General features: G+C 50.6%; 1 protein-coding gene across 3 annotated transcripts in view; it reads left to right on the forward strand.

Moving 5' to 3' along the window:
• Positions 1-17,768, forward strand: part of LOC128416244 (receptor-type tyrosine-protein phosphatase V-like) — a 65,777-nt gene that overhangs the window by 20,559 nt on the left and 27,450 nt on the right. For all 3 annotated transcript variants that reach the window (XM_053393708.1, XM_053393710.1, XM_053393709.1), the window contains exons 6-15: positions 190-462; positions 1,378-1,644; positions 2,334-2,609; positions 4,266-4,535; positions 5,276-5,545; positions 6,256-6,525; positions 6,935-7,207; positions 14,964-15,236; positions 16,083-16,355; positions 17,286-17,558. In XM_053393708.1, coding sequence (XP_053249683.1) covers positions 190-462; positions 1,378-1,644; positions 2,334-2,609; positions 4,266-4,535; positions 5,276-5,545; positions 6,256-6,525; positions 6,935-7,207; positions 14,964-15,236; positions 16,083-16,355; positions 17,286-17,558 — 2,718 coding nt within the window. The remainder of the gene's footprint in view (positions 1-189; positions 463-1,377; positions 1,645-2,333; positions 2,610-4,265; positions 4,536-5,275; positions 5,546-6,255; positions 6,526-6,934; positions 7,208-14,963; positions 15,237-16,082; positions 16,356-17,285; positions 17,559-17,768) is intronic.

The following is a 17,768-nucleotide window of genomic DNA, read 5'->3' on the forward strand; positions in this document are numbered from 1 at the left end:
TTTCCAACCTGGTGCCCTCCAAACTACAACTCACATCAGCCCCGGCCAGCATGACCAATGGTCAGGGATGATCATAGTTGTAGTCCAATACATCAGGAGAGTACCAGGTTTGGGAAGGCTGACAACACCCTGTTTCTTGGCAATTCATTAATGGTGAACGCTGATCCTTCCTTTCATTTTTTCCCCCAGACCCCCTGAAGCCAACCAATGTGAGCTTGGTCAACAGTGGCAAAAATAACACTTTGAAAGTGACATGGAACTCACCAGCTGGAGGAAGAGAATTCTATCTGGTGATTCTGCAGGAAGGGGAGAGCAGGACACCTGTCAGAAACGTATCGGTGGCAAGGAACAGCACACAGGTCACCTTCCAAAGTCTGAGCCCTGGGAAAAGCTACATTGCCTTGGTGACCGCTGTTGCTGGACCCCATAAAGCATCTACAAAGAGCATCTCTGCCTGGACATGTAAGCAGGGCTTGAAGCTCAGATCCTGCCGGGAGGCAGTGGCTCCTATAGAAATGCTTTGCTACTGGTTTTGGGTAGGAGGGTATTTCAGTTACCTGACTGAAGGGAATCCTGGTAAGGTGAGGACACACAGGGAAGAATTCAAGATAGCTTTAAGGAGATCACTCTGTCAGTGCAAGCATTTCTACTTGCTGGATGGAATTATCTCCCCACTCCTATCTTCCCCCACACCATTCTGGGGCTTCTCCCAACCTCCAACCCCTCAGCCAATTGGAGATGAGGGCACAGAGGGAGGAGAGGGTGGGGGAAAAACCCATTGCGCTAGTGGGGACCCGTTAGTTGACTCCATCCCTCACTGTCTTCAGCGCCAACACTGATGCTTCATCAACTTCAACCTAAGGGACCACAGAAAGAGGTTTCTTCACCACAGGGTCATAAAGTATGGTTCCAAGGCAAATGAGGGCACCAGCTTGCTGAAGCTAAGCAGGTTTGGGTCTGGATGGGTGACTTCCTGGAAACCACATGTGCACTGCCTTGGTTTCCATGATGGGAGAAAGGCAGGATAGAAATGCAAGATTTTTGTTTGTTTAGCATTCCCAACCATCTGTCAGGGTCAGTGAAGAGAGACTCCAAGAGAACAGTTCTCTGTCTTGGCTGGGGCTTCAGTTATTAGGCGTTGGACAAAACAAATATTCTGAGTTGACTTGAAGAGGAGACCTTTCTGATAATTATGTCCATCTTCTACTCTGGAAGCTGGGATGGGAGAAACATCACAATGAGTCTTCTGGGAAAGGGTTTTTTTCTGGTCACCCTTTCATTCTACACTCCCAAATAGGTGCTCCCCAATTCGTATCAACCCAGACCTTTCATAGAAGGCCCTGTGCATAATTTTGTGTCTGTCTTTCCCCCTTCCAGATCCCGCAGCTCCGCCAGGTGGGAGCTTGTCGAGCCAAGGCAGTGCCCACATGCTCCGTGCCCACTGGCAAGAGGCGCCTGGGACTGGCTATGTGGCAGCATTGTACACCACGGAACCCCACATGCTGGTGCAAAACAAATCCGTGCCTAAGGGTCATAACAGTCTGCGCTACGAAGGGTTAATACCAGGCACTCGCTATTCCTGGGAGATTTGCACCATTGCTGGGCCCTACATCTCCCCGCCCCTCGTCCTTAGCAACTGGACACGTAAGTGCCATGGGAAGTCCAATAGGCTGTCATGCACACGACTGTCAGGTCCAAGCCTTGAGAGTTTTCTTGGGTAATTGAAGGGGAAAAGGAGCTGCCACTGAAGTGGGAAAGGGGTCTGGGTGGGTGCAAGAGAGACAGGTGGGGCCTGTCAAAGTTCAGTCACCCCCAAAGCCCTGGAGCTTAGTGAGGAGGTGATTTTAGAGCTGAAAGGCTCGTGATCTCTTTCAGAACCCGTGGCACTGGACTGACATTTCACACTTTTGCCTTTATCGTCACCACCATTTCATTTGTGTGCTGCCTTTCCACTTATGCTCAAAGCAGCTGACAGCAATACACCACAAAATCAACAAGAACTATTTCACAATAATGATACAGCAGCATGTAACAACATCACAAGAAAACAACATTTCAGTACTGTGAATGTAGGCACCTCCTGGTGGAAGCAAAAGTAATGAGGGAGTCTGAACAGTTTCACCTTAGTCCTAGCCACTGCTGCTATGTCTTCAACAAATTAGCAAATAATAAAGTCCATCTGATCAAATCGCAAAGCCTCAGCTTCCCCAAAGGACCACTGCACCTTTGGTGTCATTATTTGGGCAGCGTTAAGGCTTCCAAAGGCAAAGGGGTGAAGAAGCTAGAGACAAACCTCAGAAATGCCTGAAATTGGTCTGATCTCCTCCTTTCAGATCCTTTGCCTCCGGAGCATCTGAGCCTCAGTAATGGCGGTCACAGCACCAGGTCACTACGGGCTTCTTGGCAGAGTCCCTCTGGGGTCGGAGGCAATTATGCAGGGACTCTCTTGGAAACTAAATCCCAGTTGGTGGTGAAAAATGTAACAGCGACGAAGGGTGGGACAAATGTCACCTTTGACGGGCTGATCCCAGGGCGTCAGTATACTCTGAAGATGATGGGAGTGGCTGGACCATATCCATCCATCATTCAAACAGCCAGTGACTGGACATGTGAGTATGCCATTTTCTGGAGAAGCAGTTGAGGGTTCTCCCAGCAGGTTCTGTCCCTGGTTGATTTCCATCGAGTCTCCGTATTTACCCATGAACAGGAGAGAGAAGATGTATCCCATCTGAAGGAATAGTAGAGGCAGGAAGACAGGGAAGAGGCTGGTAGGGATATTATGAGGCCTAGTTTGGCCTTTGCTGACAGAGGAGTTTAGCCTGATTCCGAATAGCCTAATTCTGAAGTACGTGAAATTTTCACCAGCGTTTCAGACTTTTGAATTCAGACCTTTGACCTTTCAATTTCAAAACATTTTCAAACTTTTCCTTTAAAATCTTAATTCTTGTTGATGAATTTAAGGCAAGAAACAAACTGGTGGGGTAAATAATTTTATACTTTTGCCGCCCAAAGCAACAATAATAAAAACACAAACTCAAGTTCCAAATCCAAAACTATCCATAACTGGTAAATGTTAAAAAGAAATAGAGCAAGGCTTCATTTGGTTTGTTAGGGGTCTTTTCCTTCTCCAAATTAGGAGAATTTGCATGTGTATCCCCTTCCACCCATTGCCCAGGTTTCTGATTTCCTCCTCACACCTGAGCAAAACATAAATGTTGTTTGGACCGTACAAGATGTATTACTAGTTCTTGGAGCACAGCATCCCCACCCTCCCTGTATGAATCATATGGACTTTTCCTATCTGCATATATCTGACAGCCATGAGCCTTTAGGCTGCACATCCCATTTTCCCCAGTGGATAAATATTATAAACCTGTGTATATGAAAAGGTAAGTTCACAAGCATCTAGCCCCAAAGGGGAGTTACCCGTAACATAACCAATTGGGACCATTTTGTGGATTGAAGCCAGGGTGGGTGGGCAGAGCAGAGTGTCTGAAACTGGACTTGGAGGGTAGTAATCTCCTTACAAATGCTGATATGAGTTTTTCAGGAGAAATTAAAGCTTGCTGGTATTTTGGTCCCACAACTACACCCCAGGTTTTTAGGTCTCATGCACATGTTAAATAAATAACAAATAGCAACCATTTCCCAGTGTGGTATAGTGGTTAAGAGCGGTAGTCTCGTAATCTGGTGAACTGGGTTTGCGTCTCCACTCCTCCACATGCAGCTGCTGGGTGACCTTGGGCTAGTCACACTTCTCTGAAGTCTCTCAGCCCCACTCACCTCACAGAGTGTTTGTTGTGGGGGAGGAAGGGAAAGGAGAATGTTAGCCGCTTTGAGACTCCTTCGGGTAGTGATAAAGCGGGATATCAAATCCAAACTCTTCTTCTTCTTCTTCTTTCCAACACCCAAGAATACCTGCCCTTGTGGAGAACATCTGCATTGGCTTCTGTATCTCACCTCTCTTTCCTCCCCGTTTCCTCCCTGAATGTAATTAGATCTAATGGCTAATGAGTCATCTCAGGCTGTGTCTTTTAAGAGGGCAGAGGGAATGGCATTAGGCTCCTTGCCAGTGCCCCTGGGCACCCTAATCTAGTGTGGATGTGATGTAAGACAGTGTCCTGTCCCCAGTGCTGATATAAGAGTCTGCCAGTCCAATGGGATTCTGTAGGAGAATTAGGGAAGGGGATGCAGAAAGCAAAATGTCTTGGCCGGGCATTGCTGTATGGTGCCGACCAGCCACTGAGAAATCTATTTCTTTTCAGACCCTTTGCCTCCTTCAAGGGTGACACTGGCCAGTAGCAGATGGTCCCCCAGTCTTGTTGCCACTTGGGACCTGCCTCCAGGTGACAGAGACCAGCTCTTTTTGCGATTCTACAGCCAGGAGCATCCTTTGCAGAGGAACATCACAATTGGGCCAGGCATGCAGAATTTCACTTTTGAGGGCCTTCTTCCTGGCAGCCAATATTTCTTGGAGGTTATAGCACTGGCAGGAATATACCGGGCTTCAGCACAGGTGGTCTCTGCATGGACATGTGAGTATGCAAAAGAATTTCTGAACAGTGTGAGACCTCAATAGTGAGACTTTCTTAAGCTTCCATCATTTGTGCAATCTAACATCTCAGCTTCTTGTTAACCCCAAGAATAGCAGGTGCTCCAAGTGTCCCTATTTTCCAGGGACATCCCTGATTTAAAGAAGGTGCCTCAGTTTCTGATTTGATCCCAGAATATCCCACTTTCCCTTAGGATGTCCCTATTTTCTTTTCTTTTTCTTTTCTTTTTTTAAATTAACATGTCCCTATTTTCATTGAAGAAATATTGGACAGTATGGAGTTATCCAACCCCCAAGCCGTCTGAAGGCAATCCTGTATAGGGAAGTTTTTTTGAAAAAGCATTTAATGTTTTTTATATATGTTGGAAGCTGCCCAGAGTGCTGGGGCAACCCACTAAGATGTGGGGGGGTATAAATAGTAAAATTATCATTATGGAATGGGACATCCTTATTTCCATTGGAGAAATGTTGGAGAGTATGGAATAGGTCGAGTAATGTAGCATTGGAACAAAATTATTTGAGTGTTAATAACGCACTGCCGGTTAAACCACAGAATGTGTAAATCTAGGAATTTAGCAAGCAGGTGGCAAAAGCCTCAAGATGCCACAGTGATACATGTCACATTAAAGCTAACACAAAATGCCTCTGTGAAAGCAGCTGTGTGCCTGCTTCCTTATGCCACCATGATGTACCTCCCACACACCATTTTTGTTGCAACCACAGATCCTCTGTCTCTGGCTAATGTCAGTGTGAAAAGCAGCCAGAGCCCCCAGCAGCTGACTGTGAGCTGGATGGAATCAGGAAGAGGACGAGAGTACTGGGTGCAGCTCTACTCGGGTGAATCTCTCTCCGTTATCCGGAATGTTTCAGTGCCACATGGAACTACCCAGGTGACCCTCGATAGCCTGGTGCCGGGGACTCAGTACCGGGTTGAGATTGTCTCCAAAGCTGGACCACACCACATTTCCTCACAAACAGCCATTGGCTACACAGGTACAATGTTGCCCCCTTCTGTCTTTTCTCCCAGGCCAAACATTCTAGTTAAGTTTGCACTCAACACTAAGCCTAATGCGTTTGTGGACATTCATCCACAGACTTTAGGCTTACTGTGGTTTACAGTCTAAAATATTGACTTGCAATCTGAAACGCAGATTCAGGGAACATGGGGAGGGGAGGGAAGCAAAGTGTTGTATCCATCTAAAACAGTCATATTCAGAATAAGTCCGCTTAAATCAATGGACTTAAGTTAGCCAATAGTGATTTCGGTGGGTCTGACGTATTAGGTACAACCCCCAACTTTTCCTTAGTATAACTTAATGACCTGGTGGAATGGCCACTGACTAAGGCAAATTGCAATGGGAGGAGCAAATGGGCATTGGCTCCAGCTAAGCCTCTTGCCTCGTTAGAGTCTTGTTGACTCTTGTTCCTATTTCATGATTACTTTTTACTCTGACATTTTGTGGTACTTGCTGATGACTCAGGTTCTTGCCTTGCTTGTGGGGTTGTTCAGAACTTACTTGTTGCTGTTTCCCTCCTGCATTTGTTGTATGGCTTGTGTGTCATATCTCAAAGGACTTAGAAACTTTAGAAAAGTTGCCAGGGGTTATGCAACATAGAAATCAACATGATGGCTGTCCCCACAGGCATAGCTGTGTTCTCTGTCAACAGTTCTTTCCTGAAACCCTTTGTGGTTCTCCTTCTAGTGCCCTTGATGCCACTTGCCGTGACGGTGACCAGCCATGGCTCCTCAGTGTTGACAGTGCAGTGGAAGGCCCCAGCTGGACAGAGAGATAGCTACATGGTCTCCGTGTCTGAAGAGGACTCCACAGCTATCAGAAACCACATGGCTGTCGAGAAAGCCAGCACTAACCTCACCATAGAAGGGCTAACCCCAGGCATATGCTACCTCGTTGCAGTGTGGTCACTGGCTGGACCGTACAGCTCCACGTCTCGGAACAGCACAGCCTGCACAGGTGAGTCGAGTGGTCAATCCAGTGGGAAGAGAAGGTGTTACATCTTGGATGGAGGAAGATCTGTGAGAAATAATTGAGCCCATGCTGCTGATGATATCAAACAGTGTTACGGAGTTACATCTGAATGAATTCTGATGCAAAAAACTTGAGCAGGTTTGGATGGTGGTGCAGTTCTTCCTTTCAGCATGAGTCAAACACTAGATCTGCAGTAACTGTCAGATAACTTCATACTCTGCTTTCGTGTAGCCGTTGCGTAGACTGATCTTCTCTTTAGCACTGGGCTTGTGATTAGCAGAAGTTGACTACTGCTCCAGCTGTATCACTGTGAGATGTGTGGGGTGTTGCTGTGCCATGGGAATCAACGGCCCTTTGTGTCTGAATGTACCCTCTTCTTCTTTTTCCCCGGAAGCCCCTGCTGCTCCTGTGAACCTGACCCTGAGTAATGTTGGCAACTCTTCTGTGCTACACACAGCCTGGGGAGAGCCTCCAGGAGGAAGAGACCACTACCGGATGGTCCTGTATAGCCTAGTGCCTCCAGGCATGGAAAGAGTTCGGGTTGTGCAGCCAAGCACCCAGGACTTCCTCTGGACGGGTTTGCCATCAGGAAGCCAGTTTGCTGTGCAGGTCATCACAGTGAAAGGCCAAGCTGAGGCCCCTTCGACCATTGCTGTTGAGTGGACATGTGAGTCTGACAGGCTAAGTCCCACCCCAAGGTTGAGGAATGCACCTGTTACCATCTGACATGCAGCTTCCTTGTACAGTTCTAGGCCTAGAACTCTTTCCTCTTCTTCAGTGGCCCATTTCATCTCTTCTCTCCTGGGTCTAGAGCCGAACTGAAATTTCTCAGAAGACCTTTCTTTTCCTGAGAAAATTTCTGAGATTTTTCTTGTTCTTGCCTCCCTAGAAAAAGACTACTTGTCAGCGCTGCCCAAGGTCCCAGCTCACACAAGACCAACGCTGCTTCTTCCTCAAGTTTAAAAGTCTTTATTGAAGTACAGTTTCATTTCCAGACGCGCAGCGCGCAACGCTACGTCTATGCATCAGACCGTAGAAGTCCCATCTGAATCTCCTCCCCCCTGACACCAGCTTAAGATTCTAGCCTTACTCCACCTCTTCCTCTGTTCCTTCTTTCTCTGGGTCCTTCTGCTAGTCGGAGTCTCAGCCCTCCTAGATTCTTCTGACGCTGATTCTGCCTACTCTTCTCCCCCCCTCCTTCGGGCTTTAGGACCTGGCTCCCAATCCGGGTTTTCTGCTGTCCCGCGCTCCTCCACATTTGAACTTGGCACGCGCGCGCAGCCTCCCACTTTCCTTCTGACCGTTACACTTGTGTCACTGCTCCCCCTTTCGGGGAGGCTAGCTGGACCTGGCCTTCCCTCCGTTTCCCCACTCCCCGATGGAGGAGAAGCTGGTCCTGACTCACGTGACTCTTCCCCCCCACTGTGCTCTGGTGGGGGAACTGGTCCTAATCCTCCGCTACTCCTTTGGGACTCCCCTCTGGTTCCTTGTTTATGGATCGTCCCCCCTGGGACTCGCCTCGCCCTTACCATAGGCGCCCCCTCCTGGGAATCTTCTGATTCGCTGGAGAAGCTCATGGAATCTCTCGGTCCACTGTCATATTCCCCTACGCTCCCCTCTGATTCCTCTCCTCCGCTCTCTATTTGCTCTCTCCCCTGCTCTTCTGCTCCTGAGCCTCTGACATCCATCCCCCCCTCGAAGCCCCCCCTTCCCCCCTCCCCCTCTTCGGGTGTGGGTTCCAGGTGCTCCAGCGCTGGGGGTGTGAGTGCTGGCTTCCGTTCTCTCCCCCTGGTGTGCAACCGGCCAGCGGGATCAGGCCCCCCCACGATGGGTTCGTCGACGTCGACTTCCTCTGCTTCCATTTCTCTGCTGTCGTGCTCAAAACCAAGATCCTCCCCCCACACGTCCATGTCCACCTCTCCACCCGGTCCCTCGGGTGAGGCTGTGTGCAAGGGCCCCCTCAGCAGTTCCCTGCTCCACCCCACTTCTGGTTGAGTGTCCCACCAATAGGAGCGGTCCGTGGCAAACCCCGAGAGCGACCCCTCCGGGGAGCTCATCCCCGGCGTCGGCTCCTCATCTGAGGAGAAACCCTGGAACGTGCTGGCTGACAGTGTGGGTGTGAAAAGCCAGTCGTCGAAATACTCCGCCGGCATGGGTCTGTGTGGGAAGATCGAATGGAACTCGTCTTTGAGGTAGTGCTCCTCCACGGCGTAGCACGGCACCCACTCGTTGGCGCTGGCCGGAGTACCCTCCCTGGCGAGGAGATATTCAACTCCCTCTTCCCCCCATCTGGAGTCCAAAATCTGCGTGACCTCGTTGAGTGGCGTCGCCCTCTGTGGTCCCTCCCCTGTTGGCGATGGGCTACGTGGGGCTGGTGCGGTCCCTGGCGCCTGAAACCTGTGGGGTGCCTTGTAAGGCGTGAGCACTGACCTGTGAAAGACTGGGTGCATTCTGGAGCCCTCCGGGAGTGTCAACCGGTAGGCCACTGGATTGATTTGTGCCGCGACCTGGTAAGGTCCCAGCTGCTTGTGTCCTAGCTTCCTCTTAGCTAGCGTTCTGGCCGGCACTGCCTGAGCTGCTAACCAGACCCAGTCCCCTACCTGTATGTCTTCCCCAACCCTCCTGTGCCTGTCTGCCTGCATCTTGTAAGCGTGTTTCGCGAGTTCCAAGTGCCTTCGGAGTTGCTCATGGACCTCCTGTAACTCTGCGGCTAAGTGCTCCGCCCCCCGTGGCTCCCCCTCTGCCTCGGTCTCCAACCCCGGGAAGGTTCTGGGGTGGCGCCCATTGTTGGCGAAGAACGGTGTCACCCCTGTAGACCCGTGCTTCGTGTTGTTGTAGGCAAACTCGGCTAGCGGTAGGTAGTCCACCCAGGTCGAGGGCTGTTGATTGGCGTAGCATCGCAGGTACTGCTGCATGATGGCGTTGACCCTCTCCACTTGTCCGTTGGTCTGCGGGTGTCGTGCCGACGCTAAGTTGATCTTGACGTTCAGGATGCCCAGCAGCTTCTGCCAGAAGTTCGAGATGAATTGGCGGCCGCGGTCGGACAGGATGAACCGCGGCAGGCCGTGAGCTTTGAATACGTGGTTTATGAACAGCTTGGCGGTCTGTTCCGCTGTGGCCACCTTCGCGCACGGAATGAAATGCGCCATCTTGGTGAAGAGGTCTACGACCACGAGTACCGCTGTTTTGCCGCGCGAACTGGGCAAATCTGTAACAAAGTCCAGGGCCACTTTCTCCCATGGTTCGAGCGGCGTCTGCAGCGGTTCCAGCAGACCCGCCGGCTTCCTGTGTACTGGCTTGGCCCTTTGGCAGGTGTCACACCTGGAAACGTAATCCGCAACTTCTCCCCGCACCTTGGGCCACCAAAAGTCCCTGGTGACTAATTCCGCCGTCTTGTCCTTGCCGAAGTGCCCAGCGCTGGGCGCGTCGTGCAGCTGCTGCAAGACTCTCGCGCGAAGGTCGTCTCCCGGTACGTAGAGAGCCCCTTTGCGGAGGAGTAGTCCGTCGCGTATCTGGAACTCGTCGTCCCTCGCTGTGCCGTTTTGCACCTCCTCCATCTTGGATTGCGCAAACGAATCCGCCTGTAGCGCGCGACGGACTGCGTCCAGGTCCACTGCGGCTGAAGCGCACGCCCACACCTCTGGTGCGAAAATGTGTTTGGCCGCTGCCGGTGCCGCTTCCTCGAGATACTGCGGCTTCCTGGATAGCGCATCCGCCATGACGTTGTTGTCTCCCGGGATGTATTCTATCCGGAAATCGAAGTCAGCAAAGAACTCCGCCCAGCGGATGTGTCTCTGGTTCAGGAACTTCGCCGTGCGCCAGTACTCCAGGTTCTTGTGGTCCGTGCGGACCTGCACTGTGTGTCTTGCTCCGACGAGGAAGTGCCGCCACGCCTTGAAGGCTGCATGAATGGCCAGCAACTCCCTGTCCCAGATGGTGTAGTTCTGCTCCGACGTGCTGAGCTTCCTGGAGTAGAATGCGCACGGTCTCCAGTCCCCTTGCGGATCTTGGTGCAACAGGACCGCCCCCACCGCTCTGTCCGAGGCGTCCGTTTCAACCCTCATCGGTTTGCTGGGGTTTACGTGTAGCAGCTGTTCTTCGGACGCGAAGAGACGCTTGAGCCTCCGAAAGGACTGCTCCGCCTGGTCCGTCCAGGTGAACTTCTTCTTCTTGGAGCTGAGGGTGTCCGTGATGGCCGCCGTCTCCTTCGCGAACCCCTTGATGAACTTGCGATAAAAGTTGGCAAAACCGACGAACTTCTGGACCTCCTTCCGGTTGCGCGGGCTCTTCCAGTCCAACACTGAGCGGACCTTGGCGCTGTCCATGGCAAGTCCCTTGTCGGACAGCTTGTAGCCCAGGAAATCCACCTCTGTCGTGTCGAACTGGCACTTCTCCAGTTTGGCGTAAAGTCTGTGCTCCCGTAGTCTCTGCAGGACCTCCTTGACGTCCTCCTCGTGCGCCTCCTGCGAGTCCGAAAAGATCAGGATGTCATCTAAGAAGCAGACGCACTTCTTGTAGAGGAGTCCCGCTAGCACGTGGTGCATGAAAGCTTGGAAACAATGGGAGCCATTTTGGAGACCAAACGGCATGACTCTGTATTCATAGGTTCCTAAAGGCGTAAACATGGCTGTCTTCCACTCGTCGCCCTCCCGCATGCGTATAAGGTTGTAGGCCCCTCGTAGATCCAACTTGGTGAAGATCCGTCCCTTCCTCACCGTCGCGAGCAGGTCGTCAATTTTGGGCATGGGGAATGCTGTGGGCTTTGTCCTGGAATTGATGATTCTATAATCCACTATGAGCCTCCGTTCGGGCGTGTCTCTCTTCTTCACGAAAAACACGGGACTGCCCCCCACTGCTTTGGATTCCCGGATGAATCCCCGCTTCAAATTGCGATCTATGAACTCCCTGAGTTCTTGCATTTCGTCTTCAGACATGGAGTACAGTCTCCCAGTCGGCAGCGTCGCCCCTGGCAGGAGGTCAATCTTGCAGTCGTAGGGTCTGTGGGGAGGCAGCTTGTCTGCTTCCTTCTCGCAGAAGACTTCCAAAAAGGCCTTGTACTTGTTGGGCACCGCTTGCACCATGCCTAGGTGTAGCTGCGGTGCATCCTCTTGCCCCTCCTCTTCCTGGCAGGTCTGGATGCAGTGCGCTGCGCAGTAGGAAGAGCAGAAGGTCAATTGCCGCTGGTACCACGCTAATGCCGGGCTGTGCCTATCCAGCCAACTCATGCCCAACACTATGGGCGTGTCCGACAGGTGGGTGACGTTGAAACTGATGACTTCACGGTGGTTCCCAATTTGCATCACCAGAGGCGGTGTCTGCTGTACCACCTCTCCTCCCAGTATCTTCCTGCCATCTACCGTGACAACATTTAGGGGCGTCGTGGCTGGCAGGAGTGCTATGCGATGCTGCTTGACGAAGTCCAACCCTACAAAGTCTGCGTTGCTACCAGAGTCAATGGTAATAGGGACCTCCAGGGTGAGCCCATCGGGCAGCTGGAGCGATGCAGTGAGTTGCACCACTGGTTTGGGTGGGAGGGGGTCTGTGGGCTGCAAAATCTCTGGGGACTGCTTCACTGACTCGCCTGGTTGAGCCCCAGTGCCTCCGTCTCCAACCAGGCTTCGCCGTTTCCCTGCTGCTCTGCTCCCTGCTGAATTGCTCCTTTAACAGTTGCTGAGGCTGCAGTGTGCTTCTGGAGCCTCTGGGGACACTCTTTGGCCATGTGCAGTGCACTGTCGCAGATGTAACACTTCCTGCTCCCTCTAGGAGCCTTCGCCTTGACTGCTCCTGGTGTTTGGGCTCTGCTTGCTGTCTGAGCCCTTGCACCTCCGATTTCCATTGGCTCCTCTCCCCTCATCAGCGGAGGCGTGGACTGAGCGCGCTCTGTCTCTCTGGGTAGGAAGGGAGTCGTTCTAACTGACGTGTTTGCTCTTCGCCCCTCCTCCCTGCTCCACGGGCGTTCTTCCAGGCGCACCCCAATTGCGAGCGCCCTTTGGACTACTTCTGTGGTATTTTGGGGTCTCTCCCCCCTGGCCAGCTCATCTTTCACGGCTCCATTCAGCCCCTCCCAGAACAGATCCCTGACGGCAGCTGAGTCCTTCTGCCAGCCCAGCACATTTACTAACCCAAAAAAGCGGGAATGATACTGGCGCACCGTCGCTTTTCCTTGCCGCAATCCATGCATTTCCCTTCTAGCGACATCCACATCCACCGTTGATTTAAAGCAAGCGTCCATGGCTTCAATAAAGGTGCTTGAATCTTTGAGGGCGGGGTCATTTTCGCGTAACAAGGTTCGCAGCCACGACTTAGCTTCCCCATGCAGATGAGTGATTATGAAACCCACTTTCTCCTCCTCATCTCTAAAGTCTTTCCGAAGCAATTTGAGCGCGAAAACTACTTCTGCTCTGAAGTTAGGGTACTGCTGCAGGTTCCCGTCAAAATGGGTCACAATACTCGCCCCCCTTTTCCCGAGGCCAACTCCCTCCGGCTTGGCTCCCAGCTGCCCCTCCTTTCCCCATCTGTCCCACCTGGCTTGCAGATCCTGGCAGAGCGCAGCTGTTTCTCCTTCCTTTTTCTTAGACGCAGCCAATTCTGCGTAGAGCGTTGAGACCGCTTCCTGCAGTTGCTTGACTTTCTCCTCTGTAGTCATCTTTGCCTATCTTCGTGAGCTTGCAGAGTTTTTTTTGAGATGGGACTTACTGTCAGCGCTGCCCAAGGTCCCAGCTCACACAAGACCAACGCTGCTTCTTCCTCAAGTTTAAAAGTCTTTATTGAAGTACAGTTTCATTTCCAGACGCGCAGCGCGCAACGCTACGTCTATGCATCAGACCGTAGAAGTCCCATCTGAATCTCCTCCCCCCTGACACCAGCTTAAGATTCTAGCCTTACTCCACCTCTTCCTCTGTTCCTTCTTTCTCTGGGTCCTTCTGCTAGTCGGAGTCTCAGCCCTCCTAGATTCTTCTGACGCTGATTCTGCCGACTCTTCTCCCCCCCTCCTTCGGGCTTTAGGACCTGGCTCCCAATCCGGGTTTTCTGCTGTCCCGCGCTCCTCCACATTTGAACTTGGCGCGCGCGCGCAGCCTCCCACTTTCCTTCTGACCGTTACACTTGTGTCACTGCTCCCCCTTTCGGGGAGGCTAGCTGGACCTGGCCTTCCCTCCGTTTCCCCACTCCCCGATGGAGGAGAAGCTGGTCCTGACTCACGTGACTCTTCCCCCCCACTGTGCTCTGGTGGGGGAACTGGTCCTAATCCTCCGCTACTCCTTTGGGACTCCCCTCTGGTTCCTTGTTTATGGATCGTCCCCCCTGGGACTCGCCTCGCCCTTACCATAGGCGCCCCCTCCTGGGAATCTTCTGATTCGCTGGAGAAGCTCATGGAATCTCTCGGTCCACTGTCATATTCCCCTACGCTCCCCTCTGATTCCTCTCCTCCGCTCTCTATTTGCTCTCTCCCCTGCTCTTCTGCTCCTGAGCCTCTGACACTACTTTTTGCAAATTTTTATTCAGATATGCTCCACCAATATATATGGATTGGATACTGACAAGGCTTCCAGCTCAGTTACTGCTATTGATATTTGCAGTAGCAGCAGCAAAAAGAAACAAAAACCTCTGAAGAAAAAGAGGCTATGCTACTCCCTCTGCAAATGGTGAGCCTCACATCTGAGAAAGTGTTGGAGAATTTCTACTTGGAGGAATTTGGTGGACTACACCCCAAAATTTCTTTGCACTTATAAGATGGATAATTTTGAAATACCATTTGCACTCAGCTCGGCTCATCCCTGACCTTTTCATTCACTCTGTTTAGTTACCCACTTTCCTACCCTGTTACTGAATTCCACATGATAAAATGGAAGGATTTCCCCTCATGTTGAGGTATTACTAGCCTGGACCATCTTGCCTCATTAGAGGGAAGGAAATGTGAGAAGTTTGGGGAAGTGGAAAGGCTTGTTCTTCTCTAGATGTGTGGCTCACATGGGGGCAGATATGCAGGCAGTCACTGACTCACACAGGCCACAATCATACACACAGTATATAACACCTATCCTTTATGCAGACATCTTCCCAGCATGTGACCAATTGCATGCACAGAGATTTCTCCAGAAGATCCAAAATGGCGGCAGGGATGAGACATAAAACTCTCTGATCTATGTTCTATAGAAAGGTGGACTGAACCAGGTGCTTCAAAGTTTTTTGGCCCTTAAGTTGGTTTAAAAAATGCCTTGAGAAAGGTTGAGTTGGACTTGACCAATCTTGAATTCTCTCTTTCAGCCTGAGCTATTATTGATAGTTTAGTCCTGCCTGCATGCTATGCCATGTAGATCCCATTGGATAATTATGATAGTTCCATATATTGCAGCTACAATAAGCAGCCTCTTCCTTCAGTCACTGCCCTTTATTTTCTCATGCAAGTTCTTACTATTTCACAGCTCCTCTACCTGCTACCTCTGTGCAAATCAGGAATGAAAGGCACCCACACCGGCTGAGTGTGGCTTGGACACCAGCCTCTGGTAGACTGGATGGCTACGAGTTGAACTTGTATCGCTCAGGATCTGGTACCACAGCAGCACAAACATCTCTGGGGACAGATGCCACCAATTTCACCTTCTCAGGTCTGACACCAGGAGCCAAATACTTCTTTGAGATCATCTCAAAGGCAGGACCCTATAGGACTTCAGCAGGGAATGTCAGTGACTGGACAAGTGAGTAGCACAGGCTGACATCTGCCATTTTAATCTGAATGTCAATTTCTCTGTGGGAGGGAAACAGTCAGCAAAACAACCTTTCAATTCATTCCAAGCAGAGTGTTGCAGCCTGCTGTGAAAGAAAGCAGCACTGTGGCATTTATGAGACAAGACAATGAGGCTGTCTGGCTGCTCTTATCGCCCAGGAAATAATCCTATCATTGCCTCTGCACCTCAGGATGAAGACATAGGAAACCAGAAATGGGATTAACTGGGTCCACCCATTTTATTCACTTGAACAACTCTGATCCACAATTTCATTTTAAACAGCCCCACCTTCCCGGGGCAGGCCAGCATCAGATCAGTTCCTATACTAATTTTGCCCTTCACAGCCTGCACACTTCAATAGCATTCCCAATGCTATTGAAGTCTGTTCAGAGGTCTGTTCAGCATTGGCAGCCTTGAGCCAGGACACAATGGAGTCAAAGAGGCCATCAGAGTCCAAGGGTTAGCAAAGTTTGCCAGGGCCCACTTCAAGGAGTTAGTTTGGATGAGTCTCTCTTCACCACTCTGAAGGGAGCCTGTGGGTGCTCACCTCAACCTGATTCCCTCCAGATGTTTCAGCCTCAGCCAGCATGGTCGATGGAGTTGTAATCAAAAACATTGGAGGGACCAGGCTGGGGAAGGATGTTTTTTGTTTTCCTTCTTCCTGTAATCCTACACAAAGTCTCCCAGATGTGACTTAGGGATCTGTTGACTTTTAATACAGCAAACCCATTAATACCCAACAGAGAAGAAGTGGAGGGGGACATTTTCATGGCTGATTCAGGGTGCTTTTCTCTTCTGGTATTGCCTTCTTCTTAGGTCCTCTGCCTCCTCACACGGTGCATCTGTCAAACAAAGGGCAGACTGACAAGCTGAGTGCTTCCTGGGGACGCAGCGCAGGAAACCAAGATGGCTATGTACTAACACTCTATTATGCTGGATCAGGCACTGTGGCATCCAAGACATCTGTCATGAAGGATGCTACTAATTTCACCTTCGTTGGCCTGAATCCAGGAAGTAAATATTTGCTAGAAGTTGCTGCTGTGGCAGGGCCTTACCAGATAGCAGCAGAGAATGTCAGTGACTGGACATGTGAGTATCCTAATGCACTTCTGCGGGTTTGTTCACACTGGAGCAAAATGTGGATTTGAACCACGTTGACTCCCCATTAATATAGGGGTGTCCATATGATGACCTCCCCATCCCAGCATGGATCTTTCCGCCTTTAAATGTGGGGTTTGCCCATCCTTGGAAACAGTCCAAAACAAGCAAGACAAAAAGAAACCCCACATTTGAAGCGGGAAATGAAAACACCCATTGTCTAGCCTCTGGGTATGCATTTAAGCCTTTTATGCTGATTGCTGCCCCATAGAAAACAATCCAGGTATCAGGAATTTTAGTGTACTTTTGACTGGGGAGTAATGTGTCTAACTCAAAATAAAATAGGAATTCATTATTTTTCTGACTCAGGCCTTACTCCATACAAAAAAAGATGGCTTGTTCTGTGTCTGTAAACATTTTTAAAAATTACTCTGCTAATGCTAATGCAGATAAAGTCCTTCATTATTTTATCCATCCCACAGAGGGTGGGGCTGTGGTTTAGGGAGCATGGGTTACACCAGGCCGGTAAAATTAGCCATTGTTCTGATACCCATTTTGCTAGATGGGGAGAGTTGGGAATCAGAGCCAGTGTATGACAGCCTTACCTAGGAATGGCAAGCATTGAACCTGGGAACGTCTGCATGCAAAGCATAAGATCTATCACTGCACAATTGCCCTTCCATTTTGCATTCATAAGGCTCTGTATTCAATTCCTAACATCTCAGTAGAGGTGCTAATCTCAGCAGAGAGCCTCTTCCAGTCCAGGACGATACCACAAGCACCACTGCTCTGACTACTGAATGTCAATGGTGGCTCCTCTAGACCAACTCTCTCCCTGTTTGTTCCCCCCAATCCCAAAGCAGACGGCCCTGTAGTTTTAGTGTCTAACTCACCCTCTCTTGCATTGTTTTTACACCACAGATCCTTGGGTTCCTCGGAAACTCTCCATAAAGGCAGAGAAGGGAAACCCAGCACTGTCTGTGTTCTGGACAAAGCCCCTCAGCAAGCCAGAGCGCTGCCAGCTGCAGCTGTGGCACCCAGGCAACAGCACCATGCTACAGCACCATGCCTTGACCCAGTGGCAGGTCCAACATGTTTTCCAGAGACTGGTCCCAGGGAGAAATTACTCCATATCCCTCAACTGCATCGCTGGACCATATACGAGCAGCTCTGAGACCGCAGTGATGCCAATAGGTAGGTATGCACTTGTCCTAGGACAAGAGAATGTGGCAAGAACTTGCAGGACTTTTATTTTCTTTTTATTGCATTGGCAGTGGCAAAGTCTTGAAGACTGTGTAAATGTGCCACCTTCTAATTTTCTCTGGATAAACTCTCACTGGTATAGAAGGAGCCTCAGAGGCAATGCAATGCAATGCAACCAAACACATTTATATTATCCATTGG

This window comes from Podarcis raffonei, chromosome 6, assembly GCF_027172205.1.
Source record: "Podarcis raffonei isolate rPodRaf1 chromosome 6, rPodRaf1.pri, whole genome shotgun sequence".
Classification (NCBI taxonomy): domain Eukaryota; kingdom Metazoa; phylum Chordata; class Lepidosauria; order Squamata; family Lacertidae; genus Podarcis; species Podarcis raffonei.